This window comes from Corvus kubaryi, unplaced genomic scaffold (genome assembly GCF_017639235.1).
Source record: "Corvus kubaryi isolate FWS band 111438036 unplaced genomic scaffold, C.kubaryi_AGA036_p1.0 138, whole genome shotgun sequence".
Taxonomy (NCBI): domain Eukaryota; kingdom Metazoa; phylum Chordata; class Aves; order Passeriformes; family Corvidae; genus Corvus; species Corvus kubaryi.
The window spans coordinates 2,909,925-2,935,662 of NW_024580672.1; the positions used below are offsets into that span (position 1 = coordinate 2,909,925).

A 25,738-nucleotide genomic window follows, 5' to 3' on the forward strand; every position below is an offset into this window, starting at 1 on the left:
TATCAGAAGGACTGGAATTTTGCCAAGATGCCTCAAAGACTATCTGCTGGGATTAGGATGCACACTCTAACCATTAATCCTTTAGTGTTGGCAGTTCTTGATGCACCCATTACACAGCAGTGCTACTTGTGCCAAGACATCCTCTTGTGCCTGAAAGCAAAGGAGTTAATCGGCAGGAGTCATGGCTTTGCACCCAGCACTTCTCACTAGGCATAGCTAACAGAGATAAACTATTATTGGCCCTGATAGCATGTTTTTTATTTTTTTCTCCTGTGGCAATTCTGCTTAGCAGGGTGTTAGAGAGAGTGCTCCAAATCTACTTCCTTCAGCAGTTCAACCTTTTGCGAGAACCCCTCGAGGGCTTTGAATCATTTTTGGAAATCTTTTGAAGTGTTTCAAAACCTGTCAATCAGACCTGAACCCACTTACTGTTCTCCTCCTCCACCTCCTCCAGATACTGCTAACACAGAAGGTTCCACTTTGACTTACAACCTTGCTCCTATCCAAAGCCAAGGACTTTCTGCCTCTGGAAGACCCAAGTTAAACCAGGCAATGTTACCGAGTTAAACTGTGGCATGTTTATTCAGAGATGAAAACTCTTGGCAAAGACTCTGCACACACAGGATACAAGACGGGCTCCTACTGCAAGGAGATGATTGTATTAGAACACTCAGATGATGGTGCTGGTGAAACATTACTTTCATTCAACACAACAGGGTGCTAGCCAGAAATTTCTACAGCAGCTTTTCTATAGTGTTTAAGAGCTGGTTTCTTTCCACTCCCTGGTTATATGCCTATGGCCTTTCTTATCCTCTGCCCCCAAAAATGGGCATAAAGTGATGCAATCTAGATCTTAAAGGACATTATTGTCAGAACAAAAAAAGACAAATCAAATTCGGTTACTTTTTGTGTCTAGATAGTAGAACTGAGAAAGGCACCCCCCATGCAATCCATTTATTCTCATGGAAGGACAGTGTGAGAGCACACCAAACCCTCCCAACAACCTTGTGCTTTGGTCATTATTCCCAAACACAGAATTACATACACACTGTTTGTGAGACATGTAAGACAAGGCTGCAGCAGGGATCGCTGTGGTAATTAATGCAGCCCCCAGGCCTTCTCTGCAAGCTTTGTTCACAAATAAAAAGATACTTGGTTTAGGATTAAATGGATCATCCCTACTGTAGATGGTGTTCAGTTGTAAGATTTACTGCCTCAGTTTTCCCTCATGCAAAAGGAGAGGCTTATCAAGTGCTGGTAAGGGTAGTCAAACATCAGACAGAACAGGGGTGTTACAGAAACCTTCACTGTCAAAAGGAAAGGATTACCCAGTGTCACTTCTGATGGTGTCCCTTTGTTTCCACAGGCAAGGTGCTGGTCCACTGTGTTATGGGCCGCAGCCGCTCAGCCACGCTGGTCTTGGCTTACCTGATGATTTACAAGAACATGACAGTGGTGGATGCCATTGAGCAAGTGTCAAGGCACCGTTGCATCTTGCCAAACCGGGGCTTCCTGAAGCAGCTGAGAGAACTGGACATAGTGCTGGCACTGCAGAGGAGGAACAGCAAGAACAGCCTCCCACCTGCTGACCAGCAGAACAGCACCACCATCTAGCACTGTCCTGGCACGGCTGTGCTACTGGAAAAGAAACTCCATAAAAGGAGGGGAGGGGAAGGTGTATTTAATGACACAGTCACAAGGATCATTTGTTATTTGCTAGAAAAACAAAAAACCAAAGTCACTTCAAATACTGTCAAGATGAGAAAGAAGGGAAACCGAATTTAAAACTCATCATCTTAAAAAGTTCCAGCCTTAGCAGAATTCTTTGTTACATCAACAAATAAGTTTTTCTCTCTGCAAAAAACCCCAAACATTTACAACACAAAAAGGAGGCACAACTTAAAACTCTCTTCTAGCTGAGTACCCCCAAAATCCTGATCCTAAATCAAGCACACAGCCTTTAAAGGAGTGCAGCTAGGCACTCCTGAAGAAATCTTGCAGGAAAAACACTGATTTGTTTAGTCCAGAGTCCTGAAGGGTTTCACAGGAGTTTGCCTTTTTGTGCTGCTTCCTGGCATACTTGTTTCTTTTTTCACAGTGATAATCTAGGGCAGCACAGCAGTTAGAGAGCCTCTACATGAGGATCAACTACACCATGAGAACTAGAAACAAAGCAATACCCTTGAGAAGGTCAGATGCATAAGCAGCTACACTGGACAACAATTCAATTATATACATACACATGACATTGCAGAACTTTCAGTTTTAAATTGCTTAACTTGTCCTAAATCCTTCAACTGCCTGAATCATGTCCTTTACATTGTTATGATGAAGTTCAACACTGAACTTGTACAGCTCCAATAGCCCCCTAAATAATAATGGATTATAATCTGTTCTAATGAGATTTTAAAAAAGGCAAGAGACACCAATGAAGCCTTTAAAAAAATGCCTCAGTGACCTTTCTTCCAGCAGAAGAAAGCTGCTGCAGTGCTTCCAGACACTGTTTAGATCTATCACTGCCAAATGTTTCCTCCTATCTCAGCTTTAATAGGTCATTGTCCTCCTACATAGTTACATTTGTTAATAATTGCATCTGTTGACAGAAGTGGTGCTAATACACTAATGGGGACACCAGACCCACTTTTCTGCCTTAACTTATTCCATTTACCCTATTTGATACAAATGACCACCATGTTTTGAAACAATGAGAGTTTTGCCAGCATTTGATATTCTTAAAATGTATGTCAGAGTAGGATCACAATTAAGCCACGTTCACCTTTGCTGCATCTGCAAAAAGGTGAGGTCCTCGCCCTCCCTACCAGAATTTTACCAAATTCAATCTATTGGGTAGGAGGCATTTGCTCAGTGCCTGAGAGGCACTTGGCCATGACCTGGCCATCAAGCACACAGGAGAGTTCTCTTGGTCTTTACCAGCTGACAAAAGACTTTGCAACTTTGGTACAGTATGAACTGTGTAAGTATTGGATACTTGTGAAAAAAAAAAATACAGGGCAGAAATGTGCCACTGAGAACTGCAAGGATATGCTACAAACCAGAGTTGAGCACAACTTTATTCTATTTTTTGTAGATGTTAACAATGCTTCACAGGCTTGGAATCTCTAGTGTGAAGGCCTTCCTATTCCTTCACTTCCTTTTGGGGCCCAAAACCCAGTAAATCGTGCATTTCCAAACACCACCTGTAGCCAAGGCTGCAGATACCCATAATACAATGCTTTTGATTTATCATTTGGATTTATCTGCATAATAAACACCTTATCTTTAAATTCTCAGAAAAGCAGACATTTAATATAACTAAACTACTACCAAATCCAAATTAGACATCACAATGTGAACAATATTCATGATAGAGATACACAAACTCTGGGACTTTGAGCAAATTAAGTAGCCCTATACCTGTATTAGGAGGGGAAAAAAAAAACACTGAAAAAGCCCCCCAGAAATAATAGGGAACTCAAAGGGAGTAATTCGATATTTCAAAAATAAATAAGCACTCACGATGTGAGTTTAGAGTAAAAACATTTTTGGATGGGGTCCCTCAACTCTTCCTGCCTACTTCCATAGCCCTTCAAATGCACCTTTTCAGACCACCTTATTGTCTACTGCAGTTTAATTCACAGCCAGACACAGAACAGTTCCCCCAGCCTTGTGTCAGACAGACCTGCCTTGCATGGCCCTGCTTTCATTTACACTGGCAGCAAAAGCTGAAATTTTTTAGCATTTGCTTTAGAGACAGGAATTCTGTACCAAACGATAAACTAAATGATAACAAATATCTGTGATGATTTCCCTTTGTCAAGTTACAGGTTGTCTTCTTTCTTGTATCCTGCATGAGAGCTTGATGACTGCTGTAACTGAAAGAGGACTTGTAATTGATTTACATGCATAATTGATCACCCTCAGCACTACAGAAAATTGCCAGGGCCATTCTTTCTATTTACCATGCTGATATAAATGGAGTTTGTTTCCATTCACCACCCTGCCTGATGGACAAATTAAACAGCTTATAAAACTGAGAGACACAGTGATCTAACGTGGAAGATTAGTACCTTTAGCAGTCCTTCATTTCTGTTTATATCAGAGATTCTTACAATGTTAGTAAAAAATCAGTTGCATTTTGCCCACAGCTAGGGGATCAGATAGCCTGAGTGCAACAACACTTACCTTTCCTGTCTTTGCTAACGGGCTGAGTGCAGCTCCCCGGAGCACTGTCATTTGGCAGCTTCCAGATTAAGTATATCCTGCTCCAAAGACAAGTATCTTTCCTAGAACCAGGTCTTGCCTGAAGGACTCAGCTGGCACAGCTGTGCCTACTAAGTAGTTTTGAAGTAAACATACTTTTCATTTACTTCCCAGCTTTTTTTGCCTACTGTTCTCCCAGAATTAATGGGACTTAATCAGAAAAGCAGAAGTTCTGGAACACCTGACTTCCACAAAGTGAGGCAACTCTTGCAAGCTGCTGATCAGCTGATTAACGAGCGTCAGCAGCACCGACTCCAGCTACGAGCCAGGTCTGCAGGTAACACACACACGGAACAAGGCAAGTTGATTTCCTTGTTGCCAACCACCAGTGGCATCGAGCATTCTGTAAGAGTGCATGGCCAAGGAAGCTGCCTACACTTCACAAGAATCATCTATTGCCATTCTCTGAAGAATTTTTTTGAAGACAGTAAAGCAAGAGCTCATTCCCCTCTGGGATGGTGCTAGAGCACACAGTCAAAACTGACACTGCAATGTGCACACAAGACAGAGAACAAGTACATCTGTCAAGGAAAAGACAACCTTCTTATATATCAGAAATTTTAGTGCAGTAATGCAATTCACAGCTAAGCAGTCATTATGGGAAAAGATGTGGGATAGTCCCTTGTCCTCCTGAAAGGAATTAAATTCTGAAATAACAAAATTCTATTGGAAACTTGCCTGTTGTGTGCACACTACACATCATTTCCCAAACAACTTTTAACCCGTATATTGTAAGTACAGAATTTTAGCAATATGCTGGAGTTGGGATGCTCTATTTCAGGTTAGCAAATATTTGAAATGGTAAGAAGGTCTGATTTGTCTGTATGTTACAGGCTTCGAAACTTGAAACTAAACAGCAGCAGATAAAGACCCAGGTGCCTTTTTCATTCACTGTAAAAACACACAAATGAAAAATCACAGAACATAATGCTACTTTGAGATACAATTATTTAGCACAGATAGGGTCCTAGCTAAACACACCTGAAGGCTGCACATAACTGTGTTGAGTTCCACTTTCCTTTTCCTAAGCATAAAAAAGGCAAGTTACTTTGTGAAGATGAAAACAAAGTTTAAGTACTATGAATACTCTCTGCCTTCAATCAACAAATTTGACAATGTAAGGGCATGAACCAAGATCTTTGCTGTATTGTGCTCTCCTTATCAAGTGTTCTGAACTTCTAAAACACAAGTTACTGCAGATTACCATTGGACCAGCAATTTTAGCTCTCATTCAGATTCACTATTTTAGACTGCTGCTCCATTGTATTAAAATTGAACAGGTCGTGCACATGAATCTGTAGTATCAGTTTCTTGATTTGGTACCATCACACAATAATGGTTTTATTTAAAGAAATACACATTTCTTTGACTTTTAGATATATGAAATATTACCTTTAAAGCTGTTTTATATACTGGAATGGGGACACAGTTTTCAGTCAAGATGGCCAATCTTTTCACCTTCACAACCTTACTGCAGTGACAGTGGCAACATCCACATTAGAAGCATTTTGAAAAATTATCACAAGGATTTTTTCTGGTGTAGATTCACACATACCACATTTGAATTTGTCCACTCATGAGATCCACATATAGACAGCCTTCTTGTCTTTAAGAGACCTTCCATTGCTAGATGAGAAATGCTCATCTCTGTGTATGTTTGTGTGCCCATATACATGCATATACACAGAACCCATAGATTCAATGCAGAATTTGCATCATCTTGTCACCCAGCAACAATGACAAAGGAAGAGATTACAATTCTGTCATTAACATACAGTTCAAACACCATGTCTGTTACTATCATATATCCTTTTATATATATATATGTATATATATATTCACACTTTCTATAGGAAAGAAGTTTCATACATTAAATATTGACAACCTTGTAAGGTATTAAATACATATTTATTCCATATTTTATTAAGATTATTAAAAAAAATAATCTTAGCTATTCTTTATTTTCACAAGGTGTATGCAATTATGATGAGTAACCTACGCTTAAGCTCTAAACAGCCTAATCCAAACCCCACCAGCTTTAATGGGCTTTAGATCAAGCATGTGAGAGCACTGTAACAAACACTGCTTCAGGAGGTAATTCCATGCAACATCAAACTATGACAAGACACAAGAGGCTAAAAATGGCTCATCATAATTTATTTTATGTTAAAATGTACAGCTTGGGGGGGGGGGGTGTAGTTTTTTGCAGTTTTTATTTTTGTTGCTTGTGTGGGTCTTCTGTGGGTATTTTTTAAGTGACTGACTAAAAAGATAACAGATAAATACAAGAGTGTCACTGGGTCCTATTTTTACATGTATCAAGCCTCTTCTGTTCGGCCCTTACAGTCACTCTGTACAGGTACAAAGGCTACAAAAAAGGAAGCAATATAAACAGACACAAATAACTTTTGCTTTTTTACATGCGATCTGTAAGCTTAGTTTGAGCTATTCACACGCTACTGCTCTATTTTTTCCCTTAAAAAATAACTCCAATATTTTATAAAGATAGAAAAATCTACAGATGGAATGAAAATGTAAAGTTAGAGGCATTTCCATAAAATAGCAACTTTACACCAAATTCACTACTTTTTTTTTTTTAAATCCTGCCAAGTATTTGGACATATACGAAAATGTTTCAAAACTTGACAAATAAACACTGAGATGTTTCAACCAACAGAAAAACATAACAGTTTTTATAAAACAGAAAGCTGCCTTTTTTCCTACCCCAGCCCCAAAGAAACTGGTCACAAAAATGGAAAAGAGTCTCAACTTTACACTAAACATACAGCAATAAAACCCTTTGAACTAACCAAAATGTGAATAGCTTTTGCAGCTTTTTTTTATTATTTTTACAAGTTTTATAATTAACAAAAATATAATTCTGGTTTTTTTACCCCTCAAACTAGGGTAACCTAATCAAGGCAAAAAAATTAAGAAATGGCTTACTGTTAAGCACAACACTTGTACAGTACTACAAAATGCACTGTCACTAACAAAGACATTAGCGGCATGCAGAAGTGTCACCTTCAGAAACAAAATAATACAATAAAAGAACTGCTAAAAGGCATTTACATGTGGGGAAAGGAGAGAGAAAAAGCTCATGATCCAGTACTGTCTGATAGTTTTGGAGTCTATTTATCCACATTTTTAATGGGAGCAGGCACATAAAATGGCTCTGAACCATCAGCTGCTGTGTAATTGCAGTTCATAGAAAGAGTTCTTCCTTTCCAGAGAACTTCAAGCTCAATGAAAATAAACAAAAAATGGAAAATCACCTAATTCCCCCCAAAGAGAAGTTAAATCTCACAATGTTAAAAAATAAACAAAAAAAACCCAAAACAGAACAAAACAAAACAAAATAAAAAAAAAAACCAACAAAGCAAGAAATAAAGAAAAACTTGTATAAGGCTTTCTGCTGCATACAGCTTTTAAATGGTGCCAACAAATGTATTTGCATTCACACCAATTGCTGGTTTTGAAATCGTACTCTCCAAAGGTATTTGTGCAGATCTATCCCATACGCCGGTTTGGTAGTGTGTCTCTCCCAAGGGCCTACCTTCTCATGTAGGATCCATTGAGAGACTGTTTGGACATGCCTGTGTTCATGTAGCCATGGTGGCCCGGAGGAGTGTACATCATGTTACTGTGGGGTGCTGTCTGCATTGGCTGCTGTGCATATGGCTGAGTTCCCATCATTCCCATCTGCATCTGCATAGGGTACTGGGGGGTTTGATTCATATACCCATGATTACTGTGATAGCCACTATTCATCATTGGCTGGGACATACTGTAACCGTTCATAGCATTAAGGGTATTCATATTCATGTTCACTGAATTGACATTATAAGCAGGGGCTGGCATCAAATTTACACTCATGTTCATGCCGCGCTGCATTGTTAAGGTCCGTGCGGGCCCTTGCATGGCCACAGTCTGTGAAGCTCGCCCATAAATTTGTGGCTGATGGGCTGCAGCAGTGGGTGGCAGCGGTGTGGATTTGGTTCTTACAGAGACATGACCTTTGCTGGCCATCTGAGTCTGCAGTCTTTGGGTGTGGGATATTCCAATATTCGATGAAGTCATATTACGCTGCAAAAGGGGAGGTGGCAAATTCATGGGAGGAGGAGTAAGGTTGGGGGGAGGGGTCATGGTAGCCTGTGCTTGGGGTCCTCCAGGAACAGCATGTGGAGACTGAGAAAGCTGAACAAGCCCTGTGTTACTTAAGGGGGCAGACAAAGAGGCACTGTTTGCATAGGAAGTTACAGCAGCTGAATGGCTGTAAGGCAAAGAATGATCCATAAGCGTATTAGTTAACTGTTGCAGTTTGGCAAGGCTGAAGGTGGCAGATGGCTGTGAGTAATGCCCTGCTCCAAATTCACTCTGCCCCATTCTTTCATATAATCCAATGTTGGCATTGCTCGTCTCAGGGATTTCAGTCAACTGCATAGGTGGCGTAAAATTAGCAGCCATGCTGCACTGGGATAACTGTTGGTTGCTGCTTGGAGGCCTTTCAACAACACAGCCTTGGGGAGATTTTACATTACAAGTGGGAGGAGAATTGATGTTTGCTTGTTGCATCATACTGCAGCTTCCATTAATGTTAGACATCTGCTGGGTCACTGCACAGCTACTCTGCGTTAGGTTACTAGATGTAAGGCTACTGTATGAGCAACTGTTTTGAGAAGAGTTGTTTCCACAGATACTACTACCCATTGTAGAATCATAACTGCTTGGGTTTTCATAGTTTTCTGTGGTGCTCTCAATACTTCCTAAGTCACTAAACCCACTATCCACAACTTGCTGCGAATGATCAGAAACAGAGGGAACATCCATCATTGGGCTGGTCTCCATGTTCTGTAGAGACGGCACAGAAATGGCACTTTGATCTGGGCTGATCTGAGCATAGCTGTTCTCTAAAGGAGCAACATTTGGACTATTAACAGAACGAACTGACTGGCTGGGATGAGAGTGCACAGATGAAACTGGGCTGCTGTGGTCAGACTGCTGACAGTCATCCAGTGTGGTCATTTGGGGACTTTGGTCATTGTGGGCATAGTTCTGCAAACTTCTACAGGCCTCTTGAGTCTCTGCACAGTCCTGAAATGTATCTTCATGTTCACTTGTTTCTTGGGTTAGAGACTGTACTGCTTGAACGGTCTCTGAGTCAATCTCCATGGTCTCAGTACTCTCTCCCTTGAAATCGGAATGTAATTCTTCACCAGCTTTTTGGTCCTGGTTGTTGTCTGCATGATCATCATCAGATTCAGGCACTGGGTCTGAATCTGTAGCAAGTTCTTTCTGGTCACTTTCACACTCATCAGCTGCAAGGTCAACACCACAATCCATTAACTCCTCCTGATTTGAATTACCAGTTTGAACATTTACTTCTAAAAAAGATTGCTGGGTTTCCAGCATTTCTTTGAAAGCTTCACCAGGCAATTCCTCTTTCTCCACTTCTGTTGAACCCATGTGACTATCATCTTCATCATCTGCATCATGATCCTCATTGTGAGAAGGCTCTTCATCATCTTCCTCCTCTTCCTCCTGATCATCCAAATGCACGGACTCCTCTTTTTGCACAAAAACTTCCTCTGCTTTGTCTTTTTCTTGATCTTTTGAATTGATTCCATCTTCTTCTATGCTCCTTTCTTCTTCCCCAGCTTTCATGGTATCATTTTCTTGTTTTTCAAAGGGATCACTGGATGGATGCAGAGGTTCAGGTTCTACCTCTTTCACCTCATCATCTGGTGGTGGTAATGCTTCAACAGGTTCTTTAACAGCTTCCTCCGTAACAGCAGGAACTGAACAGGGCTTGTCTTCAGCTACTTCCTTTTGTTCCTCCACCAGCACCTGATAGTCAGGCTCCATGGGAGTCTCAGGTGGAGTATATAAATTAAGCTTAAAGCCAGGTTTTCTTTCTTTGCTTTGCCTCCACTTAGATGGCCCACGCTTAACTCCTTTGGGCCAACCCTGCTTACTCTTTAAAGGTTCAAGATTGTCCTTAGTGCTTTCTTCCAACACAGCTACATCCTCTGTATTGTCTTTGGGAGGTAATAGAGACAAAAAAAAAAAAAAAAAAAGTCTTAGCTTGCAGACTAATCAATATTTCCCAATATAAACCTGAAAATAATTTATAAACTCAAAATGTATTAAGAAACCATGAAACAAGAGTTATAAACAGATCTCAAACCACAGTAGAATGATGTAGTATCTACAGCTCAAACACACTACACAGATATGTTATTGTTTGGTGGCCTTTTAACAGACACTAGCAGAACCACCATTTATACACTAGAAGAATCCCAGAGATTTAAATGTCAAGACATGTAAACTAATGCAAATACTGTCCAAATATTTGATTTTCAACCTTTGGTTTTAGAATAGAAGTATGCCTTCACTTTATATAGACATTGATCTAACATATATTCATCTTTTCTGACAGTAATGACATGAAAGTCTGGAGTTTCCTCTGTGACCATTCTGGAGGACAAGCTATAATAAATATATAATTATGCTTTAATACCAACACTGAAAAAAGGTGATTCATTCTAGTACTATCTCACGGGCAACATATCATGACACAGCTCACAACAGATGATAGAAGGCAAAAGATAGTTAAAATTAAACACAGAGTGCATCAGAAAGCTAAATTAATCCATTAACTATAAAAAAAGGACCCAAACACATTCGCCTCTTTCCCTTCTCCCCAGCTACTACTTACATATACTCTAGAAAAAAGGAGAATTACCAAGATATAACATGCTGAACTTGGGAGTGTAATGGCTTCAGTGATACTTCTGTATTGTGATGATGTGGTCCATGGGCAAATACAAAACATTAGTCTAGTTAAAACAGTGCAAACCTGACCACTGGGGCATAGCTGGAACTTGCTACAATTAGTTTAATTAGCGTCTCTTGAGAAGCTGGAAAAAGTAGCAACATTCTCATGTACCACGTCACACAATAGCTGTTTGAAATAGAAATCAGCCCATGATGATACTTCCCATGTGATTGCAAAAATACTGAAGTAGTACCTACTGGCTTCTTAGAGAAAATACACAGACCTGAGAATCTAGTAATTCATTCTGGAATTAAAACTCATAAGCAGAATTTGAGGGCCAGGAGGTCAAGGGAAGAGTGTACGTTCAGAATAGCTCATCAGTAGTTTCACTATCCATCCATGAACTTTTCTGACAGGAAACATCCTTGAAATCAAACTGGAAAAGCAGCTTTGAAAGGACACAGTTAAAACTGTCTGTCTCTTTCATGGGGGGAAAAAACCCAGGATCTTGGTGCTGAGGATATATTATTCCACAGAAGCAACAAACATTTCACTGAATTACCAACAGTGCTGAATAGAAAGATACTTGTGTAAATTGAATCTTACTTTTTGCTTGTATCCTTTACCACTGATACAAAAACTATATTGGACAATATTCCAGTGCTACCCTTTGCACTGTTAAGTATGAAATGCCCTGTTGCAGGGACATAAAAGTTGGTTTTGACAATATGACAAGAACTTCAACGCCTCAGACTGGAAAAGACTTGTTTCCTGAATGCAAAAAGCAAATTATAATATTATAATAATAATGGCTAAATACATCTCATTAAAAATTTCAAGATTTATGACAAAAATAAACACTTCTTTAGAAGGCCACCCAACAAAATTAATTTTGTGAAGATATAAGAACATTTTAAGTTTACCTGTACAATTTTCATCACTCCTGTAACAATGAATATCTTTCTCCTCCTTGTTCTGCTCTTCTTCCTCCTGTTTCTGCTGCCCAGGTTGATACTCAAAAGCTTTTCTAATCACAGGCTTCAAGTCATCATCTTCTCCATCCATCTCACAGGTGGGTTCCAGCTGCGGCATGGGACGCTCTTCATCTGAGTTATCAAATGGCTCATTCAACACCTCTGTTGTTTCAGAAATTGTCTCTGTTGTAACACTGCTGTTTATCCTTCTGCGCTTACGGCCCCTTTTCTTTTTCAGTATGAAAGGTCTCTGAAAAATAATTCCACAAATAAAACTCTTCCTACATTCCCGTTTGTTAACTGATTCTGGACATAAATTTTTGTAGAGTGAGTTTACAACAATCTATTTACTCATTCAAAAAACCACTTTACGTTGCATCAAATTCAAATGTAGACAATCTAAAAGTAAAATGTCTAAACAGTTAAAATAGGTATGTATACATGTATACAAACCCTTCTGTAAGTAAAAGTGAAGGCTAGAATTTTCTTCCTATTGTAGTGTCTTTTACCTTCTTCTGTCAAATAATATTCATAGCATTATTACATAAACTGTACTCACACATTTTTCCTCTGTAGATTTATAATTCCCCAACAACCTTCACAAGTATCAAAGCTTATTCTTCTACATTTCAGATTTCTGCTATTTTTAGAAATAAGTATGTACACAGAAAAATAGGTAACATTGAGGAAGTGCACCTCAAGAATCCTACAGATGGCTGCTATTAAAAAAAAAAACTGTTCAAGATTTTGTTTTCCTATTATTATACATTCTCCAAGATTTATAGTTACTTTAAAGTAAGCTCAGTTAAAGTATAATCAAAGGGACAATCCAATTTCCTAATTCTCACCAGAGACACTTCAATACATAGGCTGAGTGCTTTAAAATTTATGGGATTCTTAAGTTTACTAATTTAAGCAACTCAGAGTTGATTTTTTCAAAGAAATTAAGAATTACGAAAACATGGCAGTAACCAGAATTTAACATTTAAATTAGAAGAATACGGGTAAAAAAAAACCCTCTTGTTTTAACAGCAGTTCTTTTGAAAACTTTATGCCCCTTTTAGGAGTTCCTATAATAAAAAAAAAAAAAAACCATAAAAAGATAAACCCCACAAGCTGGACTCCATCTTAATACAAAAAAAGAAAGAACCATTAAAATATTGAACCAATACCAATGCTAAACAGCAGAGGGCAATCTCTAGTTTAAAAATTAACAGGAAATTCTGATTTTTTAATGTCACTAGTATTTTATAGTTCTGTGAAAAATCCTAAAGACAAAAAATGGGATGGAGTGCATAAAGGAGAAGAGAGGAGTAGTTAAGTGTCCAAATAACACAAAAAGGATTAAAACAGCCTAACAAATGTTTGTAGAAAGCCAGATTGTTATTTTGATGATAACGATTTGATTGAAATCGGATACAAGTGACTTTGCACAAAACCACTGAAGTAACACACCTTTCTTTTCATGGCCAGTGACTGGGGCTTTGTCAGCCGGGGAGGTGAACTCTGTTGATTCTCATCCCCGCCATCCTCCTCACTGCTTTCTTTAGAGTGTTCTGTGGATTGCCCTCGCTCCCCCACCACTGCCACACTTTCTGGAGATCGCAAGTATTTATTTTTAGATTGTACTTTTGCAGGTGATTGCCTACTATTAGTTCTTGTGGAGAATATTTCTTGCTCTTCCTTTTCCCAGCAGCTAGCTTGTTCCATAAGACGCTCAGCCTGAAGGGTTGAGGTTAAAATAACAGGTCACCGAAACAGCATTTACTTAGCCGTATCTTTTACATTCAGCTAAATAGTTAAAATAAGTCAACCCTGATTAGCACTGCTGGCTAACCTAGCAACATTTCAGCTGAATCATCTAGTTGTTCCTTTACAACAGTTAACAGATAACAAACCAAAGAAGATTGCATTTCATGGGATATTTAGCACTATTAATGATGCAGCGAATTGATTTAAGTCCTTTAGCACTACATTACATGCCTACTGACTGGATCACTTTGAGCAAGTTGAGAACACAAAGAATCGATTGACAGTGCAGCCCCTGAGCTCTGCACCAAATTTGATCTGATTACATGCTCTTTGACTACCTCAAGAGTGATAAATACAGCTCCACGACAACTGATTCACATTTTAAGTTTTCATATTCATCCCCCCAGAGTTACCATGTGTTGCTATACAGATTCCAAAAATTCTGCATTACAATATCAGTATGGAGTGGTCAAAGTTAAATCTGCTCTATTTAAGACAGTCTAATGTTGAATATTCAAAATTATGAAAACCAAAGGAAGAGAAATTCAGAACACGTCTCTGATATTACCTCCTTTTCTGCTTCCCTCTCTTCTTCAGAAACTGCAGCATTAGAAACTAACAATGGAGTCCATCTCAAGCTTTCAGGATCTACTTCATTGATACGTGGATTCGCTTTCAGTTTCTCCATATGACTTGAAATCAGCTTTTCCCTTCTAATAATTACAAATCTACAAGCAAATAAACAGTAATTTTTAGAAAGTGATCTCCTAAAACAGCCTTTCTACAGGTGAAATCCTTTTGCAAAACAAACCTGTGAAAAAAAGATGGGTAAATAAAAGGATCCATCAAACTAAAAATACCAACTGACACACAGCGATAACATGCTTACACTACTGACTGTTCACTGAGAAAAAGTGAGGAAACAACAGTTTATGAAGTGAAAGCTCAATATTAACCATCACTGGGGCAACAGAGAGAAAGTAAAGGTTTTATAGTTGACTACTCTAAACCTAATTCAAGAGGTTTAGTGTTGGCACTTGAATCACTGCCAGAACAATTTCCAGTTTTAATATTATATACAAACACAGATAGAAATCACTGTGGATCATCAAGTCAAGAGTGAGAAAGTCATAATGTTACAGCTGAAGATGTAAGCTAACGGGACAAGAAAGCAAGTCAGAAGCACAGGTTTTCTAACGAAGCATACAAAGGTACTTTAGTCCTGTGCTAATGAAGTACAAAACGACTTTCCAATTACTATGAAGTGGCATATCAAAAGTAGGTAAAGACTAATAAAATAGCACAGTATGCTAATCTATTAGCACATATCCCATCAAACTGCCCTGTTACAAAGAACTATACAATTTTAAACTATAAAGATGAGCAAGAATTTCAAGTGCGGTAAAAATCAGGTTGGTTAAGTAACAATATTCTCTCAGTGAAAAACAAAGTTTAAAAAAGAAATCAGATCCAGAACCCTTTCCCCAGAATTGTGACAAACTTCTACTTTACTACATGAAAGAAAAATTTCCCTTAAAATACATTTGTCCTCAGGTTGTCCTTAACTAAGTACTCCAGAAAGTTAAGGGTTTAATGCAATGACCGCTCTCCTCTTACCTACTCTCATACACCATCTTGTAAGCTGATCTCCTTTTTGAAGACTTGCATTCTTACTGGCTCAAAAATTACTGGCTTTGAATACTAGTACTGGGACACATAAAAGTTACTGAGGCTGAACTTTTCCTGATTTTAATTTTACTTTTTGGCAAGCCAGTGTTTGAAAGGCAGCTTTGCTTAATTATAAAGTTTCTATGATTGGAATATCCAGAAAGAATTAAGATCATCTTCAGAAACACAAACACCATTGAAAGTCATTTAAGACATTTTATGGAAAGAAACAGACCAAACAAGAACAACAACCCAGTTAAGTTCTAAAATATCCATCAAAATCATTAAGAAAGAAGATATTCACAAAACAAGAACTCACCTTCTCAGTGCACTGACTTTCAACACTGATTGTAACATTAAATAGAAACTTGCATTACCAGTACCTTGAGCAGGAGCACTTCACATAGAGCTGATCTGATCCCATGGTTTACATGAATTCAGCAATGATTGAAAGAGGGGGTGTGGAAAGAGAGACTGCCACCCACAAAGACAAATTTTTCTCTCACTAGTATTCAAAGCAAAATATTTGCACAGCAAGAGCTGGGAACACTAAGGGAAGATCATACTGAATGAAACAAAATTCTTAACTGAAAATGTTTCGAGCTGGCCACATACTTCCAATAACCATTAACATGAAAGAGCATCCAAAAAATCATCAGGAAGAAAAGCTCTTTATGTAAGACCCATCTGTACTGACTTCTACAATAAGATGGTTATTACTCATTTTACAGTCAAACTTTTCCACAGACATTTTTCACATCAACTGTTTTGGAAGTAGAGAATGTTTTGTCTCAGTATTTTAAAAAAATGTTTACAAGATTCACTGACCTATCTTCTCTTTTATCTATCATGCTATGTTGCTGCAAGGTTGTGGCAATATCATGCGGACACATTCCAGTAGCTCGGCTCATTCCTTTGATGCTGATTTGTTTTTCATGGTGGCAGTTCAGGTATTCCAATATGACACTTTTCCAATAAGCCAAGTATGAGAGACGACCCAGATCGGACAATGGCTTTTCAGGGGATCCTGCTTGACCCTCTCTTCTAGAAAGTAAATAGCCTAGAATAAAAATAAACAGGATACCTTATGGAGATAACAAAAGCAAGGAATTTTAACTAGCCCTTAAGAAAGCTGGAATTAATACAAAACATCAGCATGACTGATTCAACTACTGAAAACTCTTGCAATTACAGAAATCCTCTCCACAAAAGAGATGAGTTTTCATCATTATAGTGACATAGGAAAAGATCAAATCCTTGCGAGTGACTCAGATCTTATGTTATGAGAATCAAATATTAACCAAAAACTCTAATTGCAAGGCAAGGACAAGAGGGAAAAGCCAACATGTTTTGGAACAGGTCCCATCATGCATGTTCTCCTTTAGAACTACAACTCTCTGGCCTTTTGAGAAACTTTTACACCTGAGTTACATCACTGAAGCCAAAAATATTCCAAAGAATCTCAAGAGCAGGTATCATGGGTAATATCAGTTAAGTCATTTTTCTTCAAGAAGCCCCAAGTGACATAAGTTTTTGATTAAACAGCTAGAAGTTGTATTTTGGAGGTAACATAATTCACAAGATGAATTATTCAGAGAATTAGTTAGGAGAAATAATTAAAAAATAATCTCCCTTAATTCATATTTAAGAACATTCACATAATTCCTGCTTGCAGTCTTCAAAACAGTAACAGATCCACTATTACACAGTATACCACCTTCATTTTATATTCTATGTATGTTGTAAGTCCCTTTTAACTCTTCACCTTTAAGAGGATTTTACTATTTAGAGTAGAATATGCCTGCTTGGAGATAACAGAAGATGCCACCAGTAAAACTATTTCAGTATAGAGAAAAAACCCACAATTAAGGAAAGGTATTCTTTCACAGTCATTCATCCCTCCACAATACATATTCTGCATTGTGCCTTTATAAAAACTGCCAACACACAGGCCTTAAACAACCAGGCTTACAAAATGCTTACTCCACTATACACAGACATTATGTTTATGGAATTACATTACTCAAAGTCAATTGGAATCCACCAAAATGTACAGTTCTTGCACCTTCCAATATTCTTAAATACTTTTTTCCTCCCTCAAATTTTTCAAACTCTTATTTTTCAAAGACTGATTTAAAACATATCTAGCACAGTCATGTCATGTTTGTTAAACAAATCCTACTAACCTCTTCAAAAAGTTACTCCTGATCAAATTAGCTATAAATTAAAAGTGTATGATTAACATCCAGGTTTAAGAGAAGCAGTGGCTGTTTCCTTATTTTGCTGTATGGTCTACCATATACAAACCATACACACACAGAGGTATTTTTCTTAGATAAAACCACAAAATACACACATAAATATATGTATATTTACTCTGCCTGAAACACTGGTCTTCCCTTCCTCAGATAAAACAGAAAAGGTCCACAACAGAATTTAGAAGAAACATACACATATATGCATCGTAGTCTAATTACCAGTTTACATAAAGAAATTTATATAGAAAAGCAGACATCCTACAACATTTCAAGTGATCACAACATAGATACTGAAATAAGTAGTGTGCCTTTCATATCGATTAGCATGATTTGTGATAAAATGCCAGAGCTTCAGCATACCATCCCACATCTGCCTACCTCTACAGAGCTACATGAAGCCTGCCTACATCTGCATGGTACCACCAGAAACTCAGCAAGTAAATTTATTTTGTTTTACAGAAGGAACACTACCATAAAAATTAAGGAAGTGAAGGTATTTTAACATTTAAAATTGCAGCATATTAAACTTTTTTATAACTAGATGATACATTTTAGTACATCTTGGTACTACATGCAGCTACTGTTGACAGGAAACATCAAATTTCACATTCAACGCCACAGTGCATCTTCAATAATTGGAAGGTAGAGAATTGTTGCTTTAATTCCAGCTGCACAAAAGCAGAACTACAGTGTATAGCCTGTTCTGCTTAATTTTAAACAAAGCTTCACTTGTATCAAGAAAGAATTCTGGATCAGCTTGTGTACAACACACAAAACCGAATTTTATACTAAGATGACACTGCCCATAAAAAAAACCATGCAAACCTGCAGTAGTAGAAGTAGTGATGGAAGTCTCAACACAGGAAAAGAGAGGGAGAATAACCTAGATTTTAAAAATGAGGAGAACTTAGAGCTGCTTCAAGTAACTTTACAGTTTACACTACCAACTTCACATTCAAGCAGTCTTGGGCACTAATAGAAAGTGTAGGGTATTTGCAAGACCTAGATTTCATTCTTGCATTTCACTACACTTTGAAGTTACTTTGACAAAAATTCTTCCTCTACTTTCATTTTCCTCATAGATAAGGGGGCTGCACCTATAATTTCTTGGTAAACATATTATGAAGCTGAATAAGAAACTGCTATCCAAACAAAAGTTTGGAATCATTAGTTAGGCAACCACAAGTACCTTTAGAGTTTTACTAATACATCCTGGCTCATTGTACCTTTCCTGTGTCTGGGGATTTAAAGACTAGTTCTTAGTGCTCATTTTCACTCTACATTAAAGCAGAGAAACTTTACCTGCACAGCAGTAACATCTGTCAGTATTCTTTCCCTACCTTTCTAAAATATAACCTATGCTTTTCCAAGATACTCACATTCTAGAGGATCAAAAATATAAATCAGAGGTAACAGTCTCAGTTACATGTAGCACACACTGACTAGAAAGTCTCTCAACAGATTCTGTGATTTGAATGACACCTATTAAATTAAACTTACTGAAGAGATGCCAAGTAATTGATCTAAGAGTTGCAGGTAAATAAAAACCACTGATTTTGGTAGCTTGTGTATCTACCCTGAAGCATCTGAAATGAGCACCATATGCCCCCGTTAAACAGATACCTGCAATCTCACTGTGTCGACCTAATTTTAATAATGGATAGCCTCCAAGTGGCAACCTCAAAGAACTTTCTTAAGATATAATTTTTGATATCAGATTATGAACAATAGCAACACTCACAGAACAAAACAGAGCTCCTCACCACTCACCCCCAAGAGTAAACAAGTCAAACTGTATGCTACACAAAAAAAGAAAACCACAACAAAATGTAAGACCTAATCAAGAACAAAGAGTCTTCTATCTTATCTTCTGGGCATAGAGTGATAGTATCACAAAATTCAACAGCCAAAATACCATTAGTTATTTTTATTTCTTGCCTTATCTCTATCCTCCACGACGAAGCAATGCACCAAATGCGATTTACAGCCTTTGATTTCTGTCACACAAACCTCCCCAGAATCACTAAGGTTTCATCTTATCCAAGATTTGAAACAATTAGAAGAAATGCAATCTGAGAAAGGGAAAGTTAGTATAACATACATAAATTCTATGCCTTCAACACAAATTAAGGCGATAATTAGGCATTAAAACATTTAAACAAACTGACTTGTAATTATCTTGTAATTTCAATCTACAGCATTCCTAGTAATACCCCTGAAATAGCTACAGAATCCACAACACACTTATGTGAGAACAGAAACTTTAATACATCTGTGTCAGTCTTCAGAAACTTTCTTTAGTTAACTACTGATTTTATTATGCTTGGTTCTATATCTTCAAACAAGTTAAATAGCATGAAATCAGAGGTCTAGCTTGATAGCAGGACAGTGGCCAACAGAGAAATCCAAGGGACACATTGAAACTGGCAAACAGAATCAGTCTGGCTTCATCCAAATAATTGGAACCAACTAGATGATCTTAATGTCCATACTTATTGGAATTTTTTAAGAACTTGCTAAGATATGTTAAGTATCACTTCCTTCTGCAAGCAGTGCAGAGTCCATCTTCCTCCTGCATTCGCTGCATTTACTTGTGTGTTTACCAGCAGGAATTTATTGTCATGTCTGCTGCTGTGAGGTGAACAGACTTGTATCTCACCAGCTCTCTCCTGAAAATCTTCTACAAACCAGGATCACATCAGCCCCCTTTCACTCCTATGGCATGAAAACAGTTTTATGCATACTTCAAGTTACAAACTGCCATAAGCAGCTATTTCATTAAGTCTCTGCAAATCCCCAAGACACATCCTTCTTTCCTTACCACACACACTTCTAAACATCACTACCTCAGCTTTATAATATTAAGCATAAATCTCAACACAGTTTTAAATTTAGCTTGAGACAGCTGAATTGATTTTTTTTATCATCTGCTGAAGGAATACACTTGTCCTTTTGCTCTTAACATGGTAACAAATGCAGGCTAGCCTTCAAAGGTGTAAGACAATAGAGCTGCAGACTGCACAGAGGCCAGTGGAATACAAAGCAGCAGCAAACAAAAACATTAAACAAGTGGTATACTGGGAAGGACCAAATGAACAAACTAAAGCTGACAGAAGGAAGTCAAATGAAGTTTGAAGATTTTTTTGAAGACACTCCTGCGATCTGAGTGCTCTCTATACATGCTTTATGTTCTATAGCAATGAAGAAATCAATTTACCATTTCATTTCACAGAATAGTTAAGGTTGGAAGGGACCACTGGAGGTCATCTAGGCCAACCTCCCTGCTCAGGCAGGATCCCCTAGAGCACATTACTCAGGACTGTGTCCTGACACCTTTTGAACATCTCCAGGACAGAAGACTCCACAACCTCTCCAGGCAACCTGTTCCAGTGGTCAGCCACCCTCACATCCATAATTTCTGATGAATAGTCAAAGAACAGACATCTAGATTGAAATGTTCAGTTTCCTTGAGTGCAATTAACACTGACCACAATCATTATAAAGCCATTAGGCTTTCAGTAAGCTCAGGAATTAATCTTGATTCAAGCAAACCAAAAAACCCAACTTGCAAACTGGATGTAGGTGTTTGAATTACACTTGTTTGTGTTCACCCAAGACAGCATGGTCACATTGTGGCTCAGTTACACACAGCAACAGCCAAACTGTAGTATGCATATTGCACAGGATTGAATGAAGACTTCGTGGTTTCCCATTCACCTGAGAAGCTAGGGAACTTCGCTAATATTAAAGTTTGAACAAGTATTTTTGATGCAATTATATTTACTATTTCTATTTTAAAACCACCTAGAACAGTCCTAGAAATGCTGTATTTTATTATTAAATACAAAGATTACTTTGTTTAGCTTAAGAGCAAACAATAGTCAGTCAGTTAGCACCCACACTTTGGGAAAATAAATAACTATAGCTGAGTAGCTTCTAACAATGTGAAATGGAGGGTTATAGTTGGCTTGTATCACTCATCCTTTTATGAAAGGATCACAACATTTCTTGCCTTCTCCACTAGGCAATACAGTTGTACATTTTACTGGAAATTCCACATAGCCAGAATATAATCCATCCAGAACATCCTGAGGCAGCTTCAACACTGTATTCTCCAGAAGATGCCACTAGCTGAAACTCTAGTATAATTTCCTGCGTTCTATTACCCATGTGCTCCCTTAAGGGAGTATCTGACATCGCAACCTCACCACAAACAACAGTGCCATATGCCATGGAGACTGTGCTGATCTAACACAATTACTTCACTCCTTGAAATTCATTGCTAACAGACAAGCAGGTTCTTTGAGAACAGTACCACAAAGAGAGGCACTTCACTCTTTTGAGGACATCATGTATTGTGTTCAACTATTGTTCTGAAGTATCAGTTCATCACATTGTCTTCAGCAGAAACAGAATCAGCAAAAATGTACCTGAATGGAAAACAGAGTACTGAATCTCATTCTGTCCCTGGACAAGTACTTAGGAACTGCAATTTCTTTCTCCTATGCTACTAGCAACAAATCCACATATTTGCTTTTCACGTATGGAGGCTAAAAACCAAAACAAACAGTCTTCAAAGTGGACCCCAAGGGTAGGGATTAATGAGTCCTACTTCTTAGCTAGAACACATTTTTTTGTCTGCTACAAAAAATCTGGAAATAACAGTTTACACTGTAAATTTGAAAAGTATTTTATCTGAGAGCCTGTGATCAAGGAAACAGTTTTATGTCTTATGTATCAATCACATCACACACTGGAGACAAACATAGTTCTGATCTTGTTTAAGAAGTCATGGTCAATATCACTTTCTAGGAAATCAATCATATCAATCTCTCCGAACAAGAAAGTTACAAATGCTAGTATAGAAAGTCTGTTATATTCTTGTAATTGAGACAGAGCCCACTTTACAAAAGAAACAGCAGAAAGACAAATATCTTTAAACTGTGTCCTACCAGAGTATTCCAGCCCTTATCTTGGATTAGCATAGTTGTTCTAAAGAACATAACTTTCCACTCAAATTTTGTAATTCAAACCTGTATCTCCACTTTTCTTAAAATATCTACAGATAAGATTAGCTTTTACCTTAAAGAAAAGCTGCAACCAAATAGTCTTTCAAAAACAGAACCACACCAATGGAAAATAAGAGCTCTGCTTCACTGCAAAAACTCATTACAGAGTTACATCTTGTTTCATACCTTCACATTCACAGAAGTATTAATAAACATAACACACGTAGCTGTGCAATAGGAGCAACTCTTACAGAGATAAGAACCATACAGAAAATGCAATACAGCAAAGGTCCCTGGACCAGAATAACTCCTGAGTCTTTCAGGAGTAACCCTGTCAGTGGCTATTAACCTACTACTAGCCTTTGAACAAGAGAGGACTCAGCCTAAAAAGCACAAGAAGAAGCCACCTTGATGTAACCCTGCTGAACATAATAAAGATTTCCTTTTTGCTATCATCTTCCATGTGTCCTAGTAAAATTACATGAGCATCATCATGGCACCTTTAAAGAGAAAAATTTCTATTTTTCTGTATTGGGAATCTTTACTTCATTTACATGGAAGAAATTGAGTCTCTACCTGTTAAAGTACGAAGGATCAAAATTTAAGAGAAGTATCATTGCAAAACCCTTAATTTACTGCTTATATATTAAAATACCCACAAAATAAAGATTGTGTTATCATATCTGAGCTGAGTAATCTTCCAATCATTTTTAAACCCGGAAAAACAGACTGTATGCTTGTAATATGTAATGACTGAGAATCAGGGGGAGGAACAGACCATATGAAGAAGCAAATTCAAATCTGTTAATGTGGCTTCCAACATGGAATCTCTTTTGCCACTGTAATTTGCCTCACAGCAAAACAAAACAGCAAACTTAAATGGTTCCAAACTTGCTCAAGCCTAGCCTGCATAGAAAGGCCGTTTAAAAATCAGGTTTCAACTCACAAACAGGAATGACATAGCTTAGAACAAGTGTCAGGTTGTCAGTCATGAAACAGCTACTGAGCTGCTACAACATACAGCAAGTCATAAAGAGGTGAAGTGTCAGCAGCTTCCCTCTGCCTACGAGACATGTTATTGGTATGTGCTGGTATTCAGCAGCGAGCTGTAAATGGCTGAACTGAATCAAGGACAATATAGACAGCAGAGACACAATGTGCCATTCTAAAGGACAAGCTTGCTCTCCAGCCATGCACGAAGGCCACCGCAATCAAATTGCTTTCAACAGCTACACAGAATTGTGGTCAATGCATAACCAAACTCCATTTCATCTTTCTGGACCTGTTCAGCTATACTAACAATAGGAAAACACCACTGATCCTATAAATAGGCTTGAGAAAAGCTGCCAGTGTTAAGTACCACATTATCAAGTCCAGTTCAAAATGCACCTATGCAAGACAGTGCTTAAACGACAGCCTGCTGACAGCACTTTACTTCCAAACTTCCTGAAGTTTACTTCCAAAGTTCTCCTTCCATGAGGTAATGTAATGCTAACAACCAAGTTTCAGAAGATAGCACATATGGAAATACCTGTAGACAGAACATATACAGACCTAAGTGATGTGATTTAGAGTAAGTCATAAGCTCTATAACCTTTGTAATATCATGATACAAAACCATTTATTGCACTCATTCATCTTCCTTGAGTTTCTTGAAGATTCATGTAACATCTGTCATCCTTCAGTTATTGAGGATGTTCCCAACTGCCTTGACTTCTCAAAGACAGAGAGGTGTTGGAGTCATGTCAGCCAGTTCCCTAGGGTGAATGTCACCATTTTACTTAAGTACTCCGTAATTTAATCTTCCTCTAGCGAAGATGGCATCTCACTCTGCTGCTTAAATTCTGTGCCACCTGAGAAGGTCCTATCAAGAAAAGTCAAGGCAAAGAAAGTACAGAGTACCTCAGATCCCTTCTGAGATCCACACCACACCCCTTTGTTGTCACGCCATGCTTATTCCATTCACCAGCAGGGCCGTATTCTGCTTACTTTTCCTTTGGCTGTCCACATACTTCTAAGAGCTCTCCACATTTTGTTACTCTCCACTTCCCTCAGTTTCAACTCCAACCAAGCTTTGGCTTAACATTGCTGCAGATGGTAAGCAATACCAGTGCCTTTTGTAGATTTTGGTTTTGCGAAAGTCAGGAACTCTCCCTGCAGCCTAGAAGGCTTACTATCATGCCTGCTATTGTCATGAACATTAGAATAAGTCATTTTTGCAGTCTAAGGAAACTGTCTCCAGAGATCAACATGTCCTGTGATCCTTTGCTCTTCACAGCAAACCTCTTGGAGGACACCACTTAGCAGTTCTTTAAACAAGATAAAATTCTGGACCTTAGCCTCATAGTTGTCCTCCTAATTTCTCTCAGGATCTGAAACCCTACTATCTCCCAGCCACTACAGCCTGGGCTGCCAAATGCAAAGCATTTGCCCTAGCAGGTCCTTCCAAAATCTGTCTCTAAATACTGTCCCAAGTATCCTGCTGTCCTTGCAGAGCAGTTTCAAATAGTCCTTGGGAAAAAAGCCCTTTCACTAGCACATATCACCTAGCTGCTTGGAAGGTTCATCCTCTTCCCTTTTCTTGACCAGGCTGTGTATAACAAATGCCCACTACAGTATTAATGGCTGCTTCCCTGTCCTCTGATTCTGCAACATACAGGCTTGACAGGCCTATGACCCATTCCACAGCAGAGAACCATGCTTCCAAGTAATTCCTCTGGGTAGAGCACAACCTCCTCTCCTTGGCTTCCCTGCCTGTCCCTGAAGAGACTAGGATACATCTATTGCAGCAGTCCAGTCTTATGAGCTACCCCCTGCATGTCTGTAACCCCCACGAGGTTATAGCTCAAGAACAAAGTACAGTCTTCTAATTCCTCCTTTTTCTCTACAGGACATGAGAAATTGGAATAATGGGATCTCAGATGCAACACAAGAGGGCCCCCTTCCCCTGCCCACTCCAATCACATTATCTCTTAAAAATCCCATTCTCCAAGCCCAAGACCAGGATGGCTATTTATTCCCCTAGAAGAGCTGTCTAAA

General features: G+C 38.4%; 2 protein-coding genes across 11 annotated transcripts in view; one reads left to right on the plus strand and one right to left on the minus strand.

Annotated features, from left to right (window-relative positions):
* The window catches only part of DUSP29 (dual specificity phosphatase 29), a 53,890-nt gene extending 46,986 nt beyond the window's left edge, over nucleotides 1-6,904 (plus strand). For both annotated transcript variants that reach the window (XM_042018629.1, XM_042018628.1), the window contains exon 4: nucleotides 1,367-6,904. In XM_042018629.1, coding sequence (XP_041874563.1) covers nucleotides 1,367-1,614 — 248 coding nt within the window. In that variant the 3' untranslated portion in view covers nucleotides 1,615-6,904. The remainder of the gene's footprint in view (nucleotides 1-1,366) is intronic.
* The window catches only part of KAT6B (lysine acetyltransferase 6B), a 111,252-nt gene continuing 91,916 nt past the window's right edge, over nucleotides 6,403-25,738 (minus strand). For all 9 annotated transcript variants that reach the window (XM_042018620.1, XM_042018619.1, XM_042018618.1 and 6 more), the window contains 5 exons: nucleotides 16,261-16,492; nucleotides 14,333-14,492; nucleotides 13,468-13,734; nucleotides 11,962-12,262; nucleotides 6,403-10,298 (listed from right to left, as the gene is read on the minus strand). In XM_042018620.1, the coding sequence (XP_041874554.1) occupies nucleotides 7,813-10,298; nucleotides 11,962-12,262; nucleotides 13,468-13,734; nucleotides 14,333-14,492; nucleotides 16,261-16,492 (3,446 nt within the window). In that variant the 3' untranslated portion in view covers nucleotides 6,403-7,812. The remainder of the gene's footprint in view (nucleotides 10,299-11,961; nucleotides 12,263-13,467; nucleotides 13,735-14,332; nucleotides 14,493-16,260; nucleotides 16,493-25,738) is intronic.